The sequence below is a fragment of the Arachis hypogaea genome, chromosome 8, assembly GCF_003086295.3.
Source record: "Arachis hypogaea cultivar Tifrunner chromosome 8, arahy.Tifrunner.gnm2.J5K5, whole genome shotgun sequence".
In the NCBI taxonomy this organism is placed as follows: Eukaryota; Viridiplantae; Streptophyta; class Magnoliopsida; order Fabales; family Fabaceae; genus Arachis; species Arachis hypogaea.
The window spans coordinates 17,524,637-17,543,649 of record NC_092043.1 but is presented as its reverse complement, the minus strand read 5'-3'; the positions used below and the strand labels follow the sequence as shown (position 1 = coordinate 17,543,649).

General features: G+C 28.8%; 2 protein-coding genes across 2 annotated transcripts; both read left to right on the top strand.

The window, feature by feature from the left end:
• Positions 1-7,241: 7,241 nt before the first annotated feature.
• LOC112706400 (AP2-like ethylene-responsive transcription factor ANT) lies at positions 7,242-8,510 on the top strand. The gene is made up of 3 exons (XM_025757697.3): positions 7,242-7,709; positions 7,788-8,271; positions 8,363-8,510. The coding sequence occupies exons 1-3, from the start codon at positions 7,463-7,465 to the stop codon at positions 8,448-8,450; spliced, it is 819 nt and encodes a 272-aa protein (XP_025613482.2). The 5' UTR covers positions 7,242-7,462; the 3' UTR covers positions 8,451-8,510.
• Positions 8,375-10,446, top strand: LOC140172986 (AP2-like ethylene-responsive transcription factor CRL5). The gene is made up of 6 exons (XM_072200812.1): positions 8,375-8,449; positions 8,663-8,751; positions 8,842-8,915; positions 8,997-9,047; positions 9,131-9,207; positions 9,549-10,446. The coding sequence occupies exons 2-6, from the start codon at positions 8,674-8,676 to the stop codon at positions 10,130-10,132; spliced, it is 864 nt and encodes a 287-aa protein (XP_072056913.1). The 5' UTR covers positions 8,375-8,449; positions 8,663-8,673; the 3' UTR covers positions 10,133-10,446.
• Positions 10,447-19,013: the final 8,567 nt, after the last annotated feature.

The following is a 19,013-nucleotide window of genomic DNA, read 5'->3' as shown; positions in this document are numbered from 1 at the left end:
ATAATATAATATTTTAATAAAAAAATAATACTGAATTTTTTTTGGTGTCCAACCATTATGATAATTACTTCATGTTATCTTGTCTTTGAGAATTTTTGTTAAATAGTAATTTTAATTGGTAAATTTAGTTTGATTTGTTTACTATTCGTTTAGTGTTTAAAATTTATAAGTTCATATACTAACAAGTATTTTAATATATTTTAAATTATTATTTAGTTATTATTTTGATAATTAAATTATAAAGTTTGATTTGATTAAATAAATCATCTAAAATGGAATTTGAATTTATTTTAAAGATTACTTGAAAGTTAAAACATGCAAATTTTTTTGCTTATATATCAACTAATAGTTTTACTCGTAATAATATTACGGGAATATAATATTTTTTTTTAAATTATGGTACACTTTGTTCTGACAGTACAGATTATGCATGGCACAAAAGATTTATAAAGTCAAACTACTTTTATGAAAAAAAGTCCTAGGTCAACAAAAATCTCTAGCTAAGTAGACCAATGTATCTGTAGATAAAAAATCAAATAATAAGATTTTTAGTTATTACTTTTATATGAAAAGTCTAATTTTTTATTAATAATTAATTTTAACATTCTTTATCTACAATTTAAAATAATTTAACGTGTATGCTTTTACATTTAATTAGGTGTTAACTGTTAAGTTTGATGCACAAATAAATATAATTAATTTTTATATTTGCTATTTAAAAATAATATTTTTTCTCTTTATGTATATAAAAATATAATTAGATATTAGCATAAAAAAATTATACTGATAGTTATAAAATTAACTCAAAATTAATTTTTTAAAACAATTGAATCTTGATTCTAACTTTTAATTATAACATTAATATTCTCTCCAAATTATATGTAATAAATATTTGAAAGAAGAGAAATAAAAATATAGATTAAAAAGATAAGCGGTAAAAATTTAAAACTAAATAAAAAACTAAAAAACTATAAATGTATATAATAACACTAATAATAATATTTTTATTTAAATTATATTATTTTGTTCATTTTGTTTTCTGTAGAAAAGAAAAATAGAAAAATTAGAGAATGAGAGAAAAGAGAGAGGAAGATAAAGATGAAAAATGAGAGTGAGTTTGTTAATTTTGGAAGAAAAAATATTTATTTTGATTATAAAAAAATATCGAATGACATATTTTGATTTGTCAAATTACTAATATAAAATATTAATTATATATAGAATAAAAATAGTAGAGAGAAATAGAAAAATGGCCGGTGAGAGGTAGATGAGAGAATTTAGGAAGAGAGTTTATTAATTTTGAAAAAAATATTTTCTCTCAATTTTAATAAGAGAGTGTCATGTGACACATTTGATTGTTAAATTAGATAATAATATATAATACATAATATAGATATATTTTAATTTTAATTTTAATACAATTAAAGAATGTCATGTTACACATTTTAATTGTCAAATTAGTAATTAGTCATTGATATTGATAATGATATATAAAATAGATAGAGTGGTTGAAAGAATGAGAGAAATAGAGGAAGAAGGAGGATAGGAGAATTCTTTAATTTTGGAAGAAAAGATTTGAATTTAATTGCAATGAGATTGGTTGTAAAAATTAGTAAGGAGAAGAGGAAAATTTCTTAATTTTTAAGGAAAAAATTTAATTCTAATTGCAATGAGAGAATGATATGCGACACATTTTAGTTATAAAATTGGAGATATATAATAAGTAATAGATATTTTGCTATAAAAAAATTTCAAGCCTTTTATAATTTATTTTTTTCACATCAATCAACCAATCAAAACTCAATATATAAAATTTTACTTTACTTTATTAAATATTTTTTTTCTCTCCTGATTATTTATCGTTAAACAAATCATAAATAGTACGATATTAAAACTAAAATTCATTAGATATAGTTAGATATGTTTTTTATTTTAAAATTTTAATTTGAAGGTAATTCTTTTTTATGAAATTACAACTTTTAATACTTAAGAGGTCCAAATAGGTTTAAAATATATAATATATTCAAAGGTTATTCAATTTATACATATTTATGTAAATTTATAAAATTTACTCAAATTCATCTTAACTTATTCAAATTTAAATTACTAATTATTAAATTTATTTATTTTATTAATCTAAATTCATAGATTTGTAAGAATTTAAAAGTTAATTCGAGAATTTAACAATTTTACTTTTTAAAAAATAAAATTCGTAAAAGCAAATTATGAATATATCAAATCAAAATTTTAAAAAAAATTACCAATTTGGTCTCAAAAGATAAAAATTAACAAAATGATATATGAAAAGAATATTATTTAATTGTTAATATTAAATACATACTTTAATTAAGATAGACTCTTTATTTATAGTGAATAAACTTATATGCTAAAAACAAAAAAAAACCTATATTACACGATATATATTGAAAATAGTTTTAAACTTGTAAAAAAATCTTAATAACTAATAAAAATTGTGAGGAATAGTTGAGATTTATAAGGTAAAAAGAGTAACTCAATTAATTTAATTTAAAGTGCAAAAAACAACAAATTTAAACTATTTAATGTAACGTTTGAAAAATAGTTCAGATAAAAATAAAAAATAAAAAATACATTTAACGTAAAATACAATTTTTTATAGTAGGATTCAAATTTTTTTTTTTTGGTTCAGTTTGTGTATATTTCACTTATATAGAAGTGAAATATTTAAGTAAAATACTTTTACATATTTTTCATATATAAAATTGCAAAATATGACTAAAATTTTTAATATATATTTTGTTATTTTGTTAGTAAAATATGAAAATGATATATAAACTAATAAATTTTAAGATTTTTCACAAATTAAAATTTTTTTAGAGAAATAAAAAAGGGCAAAATTAATTCTAACATTATTTTCCATCGATTTTTTAATAAACTTTTAATTTTATAAAATTCATGATAACATATGTATTTAAGAGTTAATTTAAAAAAATAAAAAATAAAGTTTTACTGTTAAAAGGCTTAGAAAAAAATGGCTTGACATAATTCATATAAATCATTGACAGATGGACTCATTGTATATTATGATGAAACAGTCCAAATTGGGTAGATTGGACATTTTCATCCATTCCAAACTGAAAAAAAGAAAAATCTGTTGCAAGCTTTGTGTAAACCTTTTGTGATTGATATGTACAATATTTTTATTCATTAAATCTTGACCACATGTATTATTTAATATATATCTCAATGACTGTAAAAGTTAAAATACCATATTCCAAGTAAAGAGAGTGACATATGTGAACATCTTCCTAATCTTAATTATATATATTATATATTTTTTTTTATTACTGAAATAGTAATATACGTTAAAACAAAATCTGCATGCGTAAGTACGAAGGTTTAGCTTAGCTTAGCTTAGCTTATTGATAGAGATATCAATTTGAACGAGTTTTTAAATGTTTTAGTGATAAAGTGTAAAATAAAGTGATTACAGCTAGTCGGGTTACCATCAAGGCAGGAATGCCTGCAGTGATCTCATAATCCTTTCTTTTCTTTCTTTCTGAATTCTGATCTCACGTGATTCTCATTTAATATTTCTCTGCCCACCCTTTTGGGCTGGGCCTTACCAATTTTCAACCAGGAACCACGGGAGTTAATACAGTACCGGACCTCGCACCAAATATAATTGAAAAATATAAGCAACTATATTTTTGTTCCTATTTTCTACTTAAATTTTGAACCATTAACCAGTGTCTTCTGAGATCAGAGTAGAAGACATACATCAACATTTGATGTATATTGAAAATTAATTACATAGGTGAAAATGTTACTTGTGAGTTGTGACGAGTCTATCTTAACAACTTAATATTAATTCTTTATATTAAATTATTCTTTCACTTTAACCCATGAAAACAATAAAAAAATCTCATGACTCACAAATTTAACCTAACAGAATACATAAATTCAGTTATAATTTTAGTCTTTATTATTTCATTTTATCTTTATGTTATCTTTTTACCTTATCTTTATTTTTATTTTTTCGTTTCGTAGACAATGCTCTCTCTCTCTCTCTCTCTCTCTCTCTATATATATATATATATATATATATATATAGTTTAAAATATCGAAACTCAAATAAAATATATACAGCTAATTTTAAATGGTAAAATGATAGCAGGCATTATGACTTTTGGTGATGATTTGGTTATTATAGCCGAAAGAATAATAATTGTATTCATTTTCATTATATTCATTCCCATTCTGTGGTCACGCACATTATGAGTAACTTCTCTTTTCTTTTCCCTCCCAAATTGGGGCTACCTTTCACTCAGGTTCAAACATGAAATCATGGCTATTTGAATATTTGTCCCCTCCATGAGTGAAAGACCACTGATCCCATGCAGAATCTGCGTCAAACATTTTCCCACTCAACAATAAAGAACTTCCACTGCCATACAAAATCTCTTGTTACGTACGTATATCTACTGTAAGAAATGTCTATATATATAACTATAGAAATTTTTTAAATATTTTTAAAATATTGATATTCTAATAATTTTAATTGTTAATTTTAATTAATATATATTATATATATTTTTTATAATTAAAATTAATGACTAAAACTATTATAATACCGAAATTCCAAAAAAGTTTGAAATTCTTCTGTAATTATATACCGATATAACATCTTCTCCCTTTCACAGCAGAAGGAAGAAGTACGGCAAGAAAAATAGTCAGAAAGACATATTTGACCAGCCAAAATACTAAAAAAAGAAATTGCAAAATTTACAAATAAGTTTAAGCAATTTTGTTAAATATATTATTATTTATATAAATTTTTTATTGGTTTAAATTTTTAGAAAAAATATCATAATATAGATCAGTATTTTTATAATAAGAAATTTAAAATTCATCTATATTGAACTTGAAAAGAAAAACATATAAAAAGAAAAAGATAAAAAATTCATATAAAGTTCACGTAAATTTAAAAAAATATTTACGTGAGATATATATTAAAAAGAGAAAGTTTAGAAAGCTAGTAATTTTGATTAAATTTTGGTCATCACTTAATTATCAAAAGAAAATTGAATAATCTTACACTATTAGACGTAATCTCATATTATTAAAAATATTATTGATGCAAATCACAAAATCTGTTGGCCTCCTAGTATTTCTCTATTAAAAATATAATGAATTTTTATCAGTTTAAATTTTTAGAATAAATAATATCTTGACCAATCAAATTAACGTCGCAGGTAATAATTATTTTATTATATTATCTATATAGTTAAGTTTATATAGTTAAGATTGTTATTAGTGCATGGTCCTTAATTGTGTTATGGAAGAGCTGAAGTAGATCAAACAACAATAAAGAAACCAGAAGATTAGAAGAGCTCATGGTAATAACATCGAATAACTAAGGTTGACTACTTGGTTGTTATTACCTGACAATGGCATGGCATCATAGAAGTGTCCTCATATAGACATGAAATTGTTTATTGTTTTGATACTATCATCAACATATTCTTAAGAAAGTAATAATAATAACCAATAATGAGAATAGTTTGGAACAAAAACCGTAACGTTTTTTTTTCTCTCTTTAATTTTATGTGAGAAGGGAAATGTTTAATAGAGTATGAAATAAATAGCAAGTTAAGTAGCGAAAATGCAATTTCCGCATAAAGTTTAATTTTTGGACCCTTTGGCTCATGATTCCTAGAATATTTCAAAGCTTAAGATAGAGAGACCCACTTGCAACTTTTGGTCTGGAAGCAGTTGTTGACTACACACTCGGTGACAAAGGAAGAAAAGCAAAGCATTTTCCTGTTATTTTATCATTTTGTCTTAGCAGGAATTTTCTTAGCTATCATAGCAACATGTTTTTTGATACACATATGCTTCTAGGTTAAAATGTATCAGATAAACAAAATCCTTTCTATTTGTAGCACCATAGCGCAAAATATATTATCCTTAGTCTTAGAATAAATAAGAATCTGCATGTGTCTGCTACTATTCACACATATTTAGTACACTAATTTTTCATATATGTAAGTTTCCTTTACAGAATACACATTGAAATTTAATTTTGATATAATATTAATATAAAATAATTTTATATGTATATTTAATTATATAATTTCATATCAATAATTATTTTTTATATTAATCACACGAATAATTATAAAAAAATAATATAATTACATAATTATATAAAACATCGTATTCCGTCCTTATATCAAAATTAAACTCATACGCCGTAATTGTATTGATTTTTTTACTGAATTGATGAATATTGAGAAAATGTTTCGCAAGTCACAGGCTGGCTGGGTTGAAAGGAAGGAAAGAGGAGATTGGGTGACATAATCAGCAGAGGTCAGATTAGATGAGCCCACGAAATAAACCTCCCTTTGTCCACATCCCACACTGCCCCATGCCTTCTTCTTTAATTTTTATTTATTTCCACTATATATTAATTATTAATTATTTTTCCCCAATCAGCCATTCAAATAAAATTAAAAATAAAAAAGTACACACTCATCAATTAAGTTCTAGCTTTTCAAACAACGTCTTAATCTTATTTCTACTGCATACGTACAATATATAATTTGATAATATTTTTAATCTAATAATTCAGAACTATAATTTTACCACTTTTTAAGTTAGATATGGACGAAAAAATGATATAGGACGTAGTTATAAAATGTATAGATATTTTATGTAATTACAATGTTAGAAACAAAAATCAGACCGTCTAATTTTTGGCTACATAAATTAAAAAGTCCAATTATTTTTGTTAAAATTTAAATTTTTGTTTGATTAGTAGGCCTAATTTTTTTTACAAATAGTCCAATTTTTTCATCTCTTATTAAAAAAAAAAAACTATCCCACATCTATAACTAGCACTTGCATTCTCCACAACAATGTACAATACACACATACTTCTCATAAAAAAAAAAAGCCTAATTTTACCCTCTAGTTTTAGATATTATCAACTAATTAAAAAGGAAAAAAAATATATTATACTAAAATAGTGCGAATGTTGGATTTAAGTTAGAGATAGATAGAGAGAGGATTTGAAAATAGAGGTTGCTGGATGGCAGAATGCAGAGGGGCGCAGAATTGTTGTACTGTGTGAAGTGACTGCATTGGCAGATATATGTCCTTGGCGTCAAATCTATCTACCTTCTCTCTGTAAAAAATTGTAACAAATATAAAAATATATTGGGCCTACCTAGCTATGAGGGCACTGTAGGTATAGTGCATGGTGTGATGTATGTTGAGTAGATATATAGATAGATAGGGAGAGTAAGAAGCATCTCAAAGCTATTCTGGGAGCTGGGATTAAGAGAAAAGAAAGGGTTATAGTCTCATATCATATACACACAGATCCCAATGCAATGCAATGGAATGGAATGAAGTGGGTTCTCCTCAGCTCAGACACAATTCATTCTTTTTGTTTCAATAGAACTCAACACACTTGGAAATGAAGTGGATCAACAGTGATAGTAACAATCATCACGCCTGGTTGGGCTTCTCTCTCTCACCCCATCACATGAAATTCGACCTTCCTAATTCTTCTTCTTCTTCTACTACTACTACTTCTTCCTCCTCCTCCTGCGGTGGAGATCACAGTGCTGCCTTTCATTCTCAGTTGAGCGTGATGCCTCTCAAGTCAGACGGTTCACTTTGCATCATGGAAGCTCTCACTAGATCACATCAAACGCAACAAGGTTTAATTTCTTTCCTTCTTTATTTCTTCATTATTCTCTCACTTTTGTTATAATGATGATGGTTAATGTTTAAAGCAGTGATGGTTGGTAGTTCGTCTCCGAAGCTGGAAGACTTTCTGGGTGGTGCAAGCATGGGAACACACGAAAGAGAGGCCATTGACACTATCTACTACCCTCCTCATAGAGGCTTTCTCTCAGAGCCTTTGAGGCATCCACCATATTACTCCTTTGCCTGCCATGGCATGTACCAAGCACCACCCCCAACAATGCCCCACATAGCAGAAGCAGAAGAAGAAGAAGAAGAAGGCATTGATGGATTCAAGAAGTGGGTGGAGCAGCAGCAGCAGCAACAGTCGCTGAGTCTGTCAATGAGTCCAGGGTCGGAGTCAAGTTGTGTAACAGCTGCGAAGCATGAGAATGGGAAGAGTGAGTCGTCGGTGGTGGCAGTAACAGTAATGGAGAATAGCAACAAGAAGAGAGGGCTAGCTAACAAGCAACCAGTTCACAGAAAATCCATTGACACTTTTGGTCAGAGAACTTCTCAGTATCGAGGCGTCACCAGGTTAGTTTCCTTTCCTACCTTTCTTTCTTTCTTTGTTTCTTAAACCCCTCACCATCTTTTCTTTTTAATATTTTATTATTCTTGTTGGTAGGCATAGATGGACTGGTAGATACGAAGCACATTTATGGGATAACACTTGCAAGAAGGAAGGCCAAACTAGGAAAGGAAGACAGGGTTAGTTAATTAGTTACACAATCGTATTAGCTTTTCTTATATTTTCTGTTACTTCATTTTAATTGACTCTCGTTTCTTTATGATGATGATGATGACGATGATTCAATCAAATAATGTTACAGTGTATTTGGGTAAGTCTTTAGCTTCTGCTCCCTAACGTCACGTACCTTGCTTTTTTATGCTACTTGTTACTAATTATTATGTGGTCATCAATTAGGGGGTTATGATATGGAACAAAAAGCTGCAAGAGCCTATGATCTTGCTGCCCTTAAGTACTGGGGACCTTCAACCCACATCAATTTTCCGGTATGTGTTTCTTTCTTCTTAATTAACCACTGCTTCAATTCCAATGTTATTTTTATTTTTGTTTATTGTTTGACACTTTTAATTTGACAGTTGGAAAATTACCAAGCGGAACTTGAGGAGATGAAGAACATGACCAGGCAGGAATATGTCGCCCACTTGAGAAGGTACACATTAATTATTATTGTCTATTATTTCAAAACACATTTGAAATGCATAAATGCTAATTAATCTTTTTTTTTTTTCAGAAAAAGCAGTGGATTTTCTAGGGGTGCTTCAATATACAGAGGGGTGACAAGGTTTATTGTGATTCTCCTGTCTTTTTTTTATCAATTCAAATTAGGATACTTAAGCTAATCTAAGAGTTTGAATATTTATGTAGACATCATCAACATGGAAGATGGCAAGCAAGGATTGGCAGAGTTGCTGGGAACAAGGACCTTTACCTTGGGACATTCAGTAAGTCTCAACTACAATGCAACATTTTTCTTAATTATAATTAATCAATTAGTCTTTTTATTACAACATTTTTCAGACAGACTTGCACATGTTAATTATTGGAGTGAGTCAAATTAAAACATTTTAATAATTTTCCCCTCCAAAACACAAGTGACTGGTTCTGCTTTTGTAAGGCTGACCCATCACATTATCATTGCAGCATTCCACTTTTTATAAGGCTGTTGTATACATAAATATATCACATAATATGAATATTGACATGAAAGGGAATCTCAGCATACAAGAAAAATGTTTAAGGATAGGAAAAGTTCAAATATTTTCCTGAATATTTTTTCACATAGGCACTCAAGAGGAGGCAGCAGAAGCATATGATGTAGCAGCAATCAAGTTCCGTGGTTCCAATGCAGTTACAAACTTTGACATATCAAGATACGACGTGGAAAGAATCATGGGGAGTAACACTTTGCTTGCAGGGGAGCTAGCTAGGCGAAACAACAAAGATACTGCTATTGACCCACCAAGATGGGAGGCCATTGAATACAACACGAATGTGGAAGCAGTTCAAGCTAGAAACAACAACAATGACAATACTAATAATAACAATGATGTTGATTCAAACTGGAAGATGGTTTCTGGTGGTGCTTTCTCTGTGGGGATACATGATCTGATTGGGATTGAAGGGCAGCAGCCATTGATGGAGGCTTCTTCGCTTGTGACCAGCCTAAGCAGCTCAAGAGAGGCTAGCCCTGAAAAAATAATGGGTCCCTCGTCAATGATGTTTCCAAAACCTCTTCAACTTGAACCCAAGATGGTTCTTAACAACCCCTTAACTAGTACTGGTGTTGTTGGATCTTGGTTCCCTTCTCAAATGAGGCCAGCTTCTTTGTCTCACTTGCCTGTTTTTGCTGCTTGGAACGATACCTAGAATGACATATTCCCTTCTCTTTCTTTGTTACAATGTCACGTTTGCATGTAGAAAAAGAAAATTGTTATTATTGGGGACAAAAAGGTGGGGTTTCAAGCGACATCTCTATTTTGCAAAGACATTAGTGGGAGAATTTGGGGGAATTAATTAGCCTTATTGTTGTTGTTATTATCTTATTATTATATTAAATTAATGTCATCTTTATGTACCAAAGTTGTAGGCCTTTACAGTCATAGCCTTTTGGCAATATTGAAGATATGCATATTTTGGAGGGAAAGGAGTTAATTAATTGAAGAAAAGGAAGTTACTAATGATTAAAATTGTGTGAAATGGAAAAGAAGTGGGTTGGTGCATTATTGAATTGCACCTTTTATACATATAGATCTCCGGTTAAGTACAAATTACCAACTCATCAGTGTTTCTCAATAATTGCAAATAAATACCGCTCTCACTTTGACCACATCATCAAGTTTTTATTGCCATTATGTCCCTCTATCTACATAACATTATGATTGCATAAACCTTTTTCTTATCTCAACTTTCCTTAAAGGCAAACTCAATGCTCAATTCTTTGTTGTTCATCAAAAGGAAAAGTTGCATGAAAGTTTCTGGTTGGCTTAATTGTCATAATTACATAGGGACATATAAAAAAAAAAAAAGAAGAATGTAGGAATAAATTAAAAGGCATTATGTACATGGTTTAAAATCTCTTTTAACTTTAGTTTTCTCATTCCAATTGCAAAGAGATAATGGACGTAAAAGGTGTTCCATGTCTTGTGTGGAGAGCATGATTTCTCAAGTTAGAGTAGTAGTCTAACATGTTATGGAGGGCTTGCTTTCCCACGTGTGGCAAAGTAATATGTTGTTGATTGCAAAATTGTTGAATGTTGACCAAGACAAGGAGGAATCAGTGCCGGGAATGCTGGGAATAGTTTATATATAAACTAACTCAAGTTGGGAATAGCTGTTTCTTTGCTTGATCTCTCATATAATGATGATAATGATGTGTTAATAATCCAAATTTTTAATGAAATTGTCTTCACTAATGGAAAGAGAAGAAAATGACAGTCCTATTGAAATGAAATGAAATGAAGGAATCCAGCTACACCTTCTCTAAAAAGTTGTTTCCTATCTTGCCCTTTAGCTTCTTCCATTCTCTCGCGTGATTTCTTTTTTATAAAAAGGAGGTCATTGCACTATTGCTGCACATTAAAGAGAGGAGTTCGGTACAATACAAGCACTATCTCATTTTATCATGCCACAAAAATATTAATCCCATGATTTTTTTTTTAAGAGTCTGTTGCTGGAAGCCAATGAATTATATCTCAAATGACATAATCTCTCTATATTCAATTAAGAAGTCAATTTATTTTTGTTACCAAACATTTTTTATTAGACAGTTATTAATGTATATACAAGAGACGACTCAAATTTTTTATACTTATATAGATAAATGAACTGTTTTTCAATAAACCTAAATTAGTTAAGAATATAATATTATATTTACATAACCAATAAAATTAATCACTTTTTGTGAATACTCGTCTAACAAAGATATTTTTATATTAAATTCTAATAATATAAAAATAAAATGTTGCCTGATATCAGAAAAAAATAGACCCCCTAATATTTTTTTTATTGGTTAAATTAAGAGTATATTATTTACTTATATTACAAGTTCTATTGTTAGTTTTTTCCAACACGAGGAACAATAACAATATATATAATTGTTGTAGAAATAATTAGCTAATTTCCTACCAAGAAAATGTTGCCGACGAAAACCTTGAAGATCAACAGATATTGTGATTAGTGAACTGTATCTTTAAGCTTAGTCGTTTGCGAAAACGGTGCAAATGATAATTTTTCTTTAGGTGGAAACTCATATGCAGTTGACGTAAAGTCGACTTCACCTAAATTTTTACCTTCTCTTTAAGCTACTTGTGAAACAGAAAATAGAGCTTTATTTTGACAAAGGAAAAGCGAGGATGTTTGAAAGTGAAACACAAGAAGGGAAGGAGAATGTGCATGAAAACAAACAAAAGGTAAAACTAGAATAAGATTGATGGTCAAAAAGCCAGCAAGTCTCATGGATAAAATAATAATAATTTAAAATAATATAGGAATTAAAGTAAAAGATGCACCTCACTCTTAACAGGAAAGAAAAGTAAGTTCCACTTCAATTTTCTTTAATTTGTATCCATATCCTCTATAGAGAAATTAGTCAACAAGTATGATTACAAATCTTATTATTGAGGACAGCCTTAGCAAGCAAACATACACAAACAAAAAGTTCACTTTTATTTGGAAAAGCAATTCTTGTTCATGAGCTGGATTATATATACTATATAGTGCTGGCTAGTTGAAAATTTAACCAAGCCAAGAAAATTTGGCAGCGTTGAAAGGACTTGACGATAGGATATGTATGTATGAACCAAAGAATAAATTATCATTTGTACTCATAAAAGATATAGATACTGACAAATATACCCATATAAAAATAAAATGACAATTATAACCATAAAAGATAGTTTTCATATGACAAGAGTACCGGAACGTTGGTTACACAATTAGTCCGTTAGAATATTCTTGACAAACGGAAGCTATAACTTCCATGGGTATGAATACATTTGTCCGTTTGTATCTTTCATGATACAAATGACAATTTATTCATGAACGAAATAAAAGAATTATTGTGTGAAATGAAATGTCATGGGGTTAACTCAAAAGTGAATATAATTGAAGTTGAATAACAAGGCGCCCAGAAAAATAAAGATGAAGCGAGTTAGCATCATAATTTGTTTGTGACAAAATGTGAAGGCGTAGGTCAACACCTGCGGCCCATTGAATGGGCTTTTGCATTGTAATTTGCATAATTGAGGGGTGAAGATGCATGTATACAGGGATACATACATATACTAATATACGGATTTAAATGAATAATAATGTGAAGGTAGGTACGTAGGTACAGAGGTCCCCCCCAGAAAAATAAATGGTACATATACATTAATGTATGAGAGATGGTCCCAGTAATAATGGTGAAAGTGTTATGTGTTATTACAGCAGCAAGTTGATTAATGGGGAGTGTGGTACGAATTGTTCAATAATAGGAGTAGTTGGGGACCTCGCAAGGTTAGGTTGTGAATGTGAATGTGAATGTTTTGTGGCTTTGTGTGTAATTGAAGAGAGAATAATGGGATTATTGTCCCCTATGGATGATTCATGTTTCATCCAGGGAGGCCTCTTCTACTCTAATATTGGCTCTTTCTTCGAAATCTCTATGTATCACAACATCTCTTCCATTATATACTTTGGTCCCGTCCTTCTCATGCTTCGCAATCGCAGGTAGTGCTGCATATATCTCCAATTGGCAAACCGCCACAAGATCAGTTTATTTTTTTAATTTCATGCGTGTGTTCGTGAATAGTAATATCAACCATTGGGATTAATTATTCATCAATTAGGAAAAGATTGGGCGGGAAAACGAGAAACATCAAACATCACATCACATCACATCACATATCTAAGTAATAATATTATTTGGCTGTCACAGACATGCTATTGCCTCGCCTCGTGATCTGCCTCTTTAATTTCTCTCTCTTCCCCTAACTTAACTCTTTCACTGCTGTTATTATCCAAAATATCTTGGCAACGCTCAAACACACCTGTTATAAACAAAAGGGAGAGTCATTCAATAATTTGACGAATGATTTGACTAAATTTTTATTTAATAACTCTTAACTATTAACTTTACCTAAAATTGATTACACCTAAATTTTTACCTATAAATAATTACACACTACTATATGTAATTGTTTAGTTTCAAGGATTTTGTTGTTTGTCAACTCTCCTTTAAGTACTTTATGTTTTGGCCAATGATAATGCATTATGAAAAAAAAAATAGTGTAATATTTTTTAATTATTAATATAAAATATAATTAATAAAAATTAAACATTATTTATAACAAGAACTATAATATTTTTTATTTAATAAAATGCGATTAATGATGATTTTTATAATTTTGTTTCTGTCGTCCTCCATTTTTACTTATTTATCACTGTTTTTTTGAGCTAAATTACAATTACATGAAAGTAATTTATATATTAAATGTTTATGTAATGTAAAAAAATGATATAAACAACCAACGTTTGCGTTAGGATAATAAAACTACTTTGATTTAATTACCTTTTGTTTTGAAATTCATATCAATACAAAATTGATAATAATATAACACTGATTTAATTAGTGTTTGTAAATTAGTAAATTCACACACACACACACATATATATATATATATATATATATATATATATATTAAGGTAGAACAATTAGAATACATAGAGTCACTAGTTAAACAAATACAAATTAATTCAAAGTCATCTTAAAATTATTATCAATAACTAAAGATCAAGACCAATCTATTTTTTTTTTTTTAACTCTTAATCGACTTTTTAGCTATGTGTCTTTAGTTCTGTTTTTTGTCTGAGATCAGAAATACGTTTTTTTTTGTTCTTGTTCCTGTCACTAGAAAATTGTACAGGTGTGGCATAGGCCCAGATTATATAGTGAAGCCCAGAGATCAGATAGCGTAAATCAGCTGGTGCACTAAGAAATACCAAATAATTGGACCAAAACCCGAATTAGTTTTTATGGACCATGGCCCAGTTTTCCCACAAAACTAACGATTCCTGGTGTGAGAGGGAAGTAGGGTTCAATTCCGGGTCGGGTTTCTGGGTTGAGCATGGGTTTCTGCTTTGTTTGGGCCAGGTTGTTGGTTCAGTTCCTGACAAAAACCCTACAGATAAAAAAACAAAAACCTTACATGTGAAAAGCTGGTAGAGTAATCTTTTTGCCCAAAAAGAAAGAGGGTAATAGGATTAGTACACAAACAAAAACTTTTGGTATCTCAGCATGGTGGAATTATTATTAAGGTTACACCTTCTTATAAAATATTTTTTATTTTTATTTTCTTTAATTTACAAATATTTTCAAATATTAAAAAAGGTTTACTTTAATTTTAGTGTTGCCAACCATAATAATAATAATAATAATAATAATAATAATAGCCAACATAGCATGCACAAAATTATATATATATATATATATATAGTGAAAACTCAGGTACAGTCAATTTCACGTATATATATAGTGAAAATTCAGGTACAGTCAATTTCACGTGAAGTTGATAACTAAAAACTATTAGATAAAAATTTAGTCAAATCAGTTAAATCATCTAACGGTTCGTAATTATAATACGAACTATAATATTTACATTATCAATTTATTCCGACAAAAAAAAATTTTGTATTAAGAGATAATGGTTCTTGTGATCCGAAACAACAAAATATATAGCACAATATAATGGTAGATCTTGATTATTCCTGACATGTTTAAAAAATGTATATTCTCAGCAGTCAGCACATATCTAATTGGAGGATGCATCACCGAAGCCAACACTTCCATAATGCGCTTGCCAGCTGGCTCTTTTATTTTCTTCTTATTAGTCATTATTCTTTTCTTGCTCCTACTTACCATTTTTAACTTTATTATATATATATATAAGACTTGTTTATGTGGTAACATCGATGTATGTTTTTCAAATGATTGCTATCCTGAGCCTTAATGGGTTTGATGAGCTGATGCATCATAAAAGAAGCATCAAACTTGGTAGATTCCTTAATATACAGAACAGCCTTTTTCACCAGTTTAAATCTTAAAGGGAAATCTAATCATGATTGCATCTATTTGGAGTTTTGGCCCTCTCCTTTCGCGCATGCTTCTATCACTTCCCAAACTTAAGAAGAAGCAACCGAGAAACCTAATAAACTAGTAAATATTAAATTAAATTTAAATATTAATATCGCACAACAAAACGCAGCAGCTTGTGTTTAGTTGATAATTGATAAATCTTTAACTTAAAATACTACTATGACCAACCAAATTGCTCTTGAAGGAGGAGGATAATAATAATAATAATAATAATAAAAGTATAAAACCACATTGTATTTGTACATATTTATTATTTAACTAGGGTACTCCATTCGAATTTCAGGGCATTCATAATTTCGTAAATTTAATATGCGTGTACTAAATCTAATTAGCCAAGGCTCTGTATATAGTTATTATCAATGCCAGTCTTTATATTGTTACATAACTGTTAGGTAGCGTTTGGTAGAAAGACAAAGAAAGAAAGATTAAAACTGAAATATAGAGACTAAGAAATACATATTGAAATAAATTTTAGTATTCTGTTTGGTATAAAGTGAGAGACAGAAATTGAAACAAAAATAAAACTCTAATTTAATTTGTACAAAGGGTAAAATTACAATTAATTGATTAAAATGAGAATATTTTAGATATAAAATGTTATTAAAATTTCAGTCTTCGTCTCTAAAAATTTTAGTCCCCTGTGTCTTTACTTTTTGAAGGTATTGAAATACTAAAATTTTAAAGATAGAGACAAAAATTTTAGTACCAATATCTGAACTAACAAATATGATACTGAGTTTCAGTTTCTCAGTACTTCAAAACAAACGCTACTTAATAATTTTAGTTTTTAAATTGTAATTAACTTAGTTAAGGTATTTATTTATTGACAGATGTATATATAGTGAACCGCACTAACTCCTATTTTAGTTAGCTTACTAAAAATTTAATTCATTCCCTTCATTTTCTTTTTTTTCTTCCTTTTTGTTTTCTCTGTCCGATTCATCATTTTCCAACTCTGTTTCCTTTCTTGCTTCCTCTCATATAGTATCATCGTCAATTTTGTCAATTCATAGCCTTCATGTAATGATCTAACTTCTAATATGTTATGATCGTATTAAAAATAAGGTATTATTAACCTATTTTTTTATTATCTATTTAATACTAAACCTCTACGTGGATATCGCATTTCAGTTCTAAAAAAATTTTAGAAAATTATTTTTATTCATTAAAATTATATATCAAAAAATTTCAAATAATAATAATAATAATAATAATAATAATAATAATAATAATAATAAAATAAAATCTTAAGCAATAAGAGCGAGAAAACTATATGAAAACAACTTAACTCAAACATTTTTTACTATTCATTCGCGGCTTCATACTGAGTTTTTGAACTTGTATCACTAAAAAGGTGGAAAATTTTAGGGTGAGAACTAACCACACGTTCTCATTAGAGAATGCGAATGCCGTGAAAGTAAAGAATAAAACGCAAATAGTTAACTTACTCAATAAAACTATTTTTATCATACCTTTGAAAATACTTTTAGTTTTACTTTAGAATATTTAATTACTTTCTTTAAATTTTTAAACTCGAAACAATTCTCAACCACAAAATTAGTCATATTAACCCTTCTCAATCAATAATTAATTTCCAATCACAACATCAGTTCTTAGTCAACTCAATACATTTATACACTAATAACACAAAGTAAGAAACCTAAATCAACACACAACCAAGTTGCAATGAGACAAACAACGCAAACACAATAAAATGCAAATGCGCAAACAATTTATCATGCATACATGTCCCTAGTGCAGATCATGAGCTCACGCGTCAGTTGTCTATCCGCAACCTGACTTTACCCAGAATTGATTCTGAATATGGTTGCTCTATTGAATCAATCAGCACGGGTATCACATGGGTGTCCCCATGTCAGTCATATACCAAAGCCACACGGGTTTATCCGTCTCAGTCAAACTAAAATCATAATCATATAATTGTTATAGCATATGTGCATTCAGTGATGAGAAACAGGATACCATGTAGGCGAACCCATATCAGTCAGATACCACTTGCCTTTAAAGTGGGCGTCCCCACTTAGCAATTGGCATAAAGGCCCAATCAAACAACCAATTCTCATATATAATTATTAGTTTTTAGTCATTTGTTCATCATTCACGGTTTCTTAATTATCTTTCTCAGTCATTGTTTCTCATGGACATACCTCTGCGTCACCAAATAATCAATTACACCTTTACATCACCATATAATCATTCATACCTCCGCATCACCAGAAAGGTACACTTTCAGCTATTTATCAATCATAATATCAAAATATTTTGTTTATGATTATTAAAACTCTTTCAACATTTATTCAAGGTAAAATCCTATTTTCATTATTTAAAATAATTTCTTATTCTTTTTAAGCATTCTTTCAAATTACTGACAAGCACTTAAACATCCATTTCCAGCTATCAAATTCATTAATCTTACATTCAAGACTTAATTTACATATTTTAATTTAGCTAAATCCTTGTATTTTTGTAAAAATTTGGACATCATCTTTCCTAAAAATAGAGCTTAACCACCCTTACGCGTTCCTTCAATCTTAACAACTCTTCAACCTTTTGTCAGCAATTATAAAACAGAAGATCCTCAATCAATCAAAGATTTACAAGTTGCAATAGTTAATAATTCAATCATAATTCACAATTCCAACATAATCAACCAATTCAACTTCAAAAATTCATAACTAACTTTCACAAATCATAGAATCCCTTCAGAATTAAAATCAATCAACTAGACTTATCCTAATTCATTCAAAATTTAACTACACGCAATTCCAGCCATTACAGAATTTTTCATATACTCTTAAAATTACTACATTAACTTAGAAAGCAAACACCCAGAAATCAGACTAACAATCAAACTACTATTCTTCAATAATTTTACAAGCAATTAAATAAATTCATTCGAACCATTTTTCACAACATGACCACAAACAACAAACCAATCAAACTATTGAATCATCGTCACAAAGATATTAAACCAATTACAAATCTTACAGTCACAATCCAAGCCTAATTTTCATTAATTAATCACATCAGATATTTATCATCCATTTGCAATTATTCATTAAACTTTGCTAGCATTCGTAATTTGAAATACTT

Coding starts and splice junctions, on each gene's coding strand:
- LOC140172986 (XM_072200812.1), top strand. CDS start 8,674: ATGGAACAAAAAGCTGCAAGAGCCTATGATCTTGCTGCCCTTAAGTAC. Junction 8,752..8,841: donor CAACCCACATCAATTTTCCG/GTATGTGTTTCT, acceptor TTAATTTGACAG/TTGGAAAATTACCAAGCGGA. Junction 9,208..9,548: donor CCTTTACCTTGGGACATTCA/GTAAGTCTCAAC, acceptor TTTTTCACATAG/GCACTCAAGAGGAGGCAGCA.
- LOC112706400 (XM_025757697.3), top strand. CDS start 7,463: ATGAAGTGGATCAACAGTGATAGTAACAATCATCACGCCTGGTTGGGC. Junction 7,710..7,787: donor ATCACATCAAACGCAACAAG/GTTTAATTTCTT, acceptor TGTTTAAAGCAG/TGATGGTTGGTAGTTCGTCT. Junction 8,272..8,362: donor CAGTATCGAGGCGTCACCAG/GTTAGTTTCCTT, acceptor TCTTGTTGGTAG/GCATAGATGGACTGGTAGAT.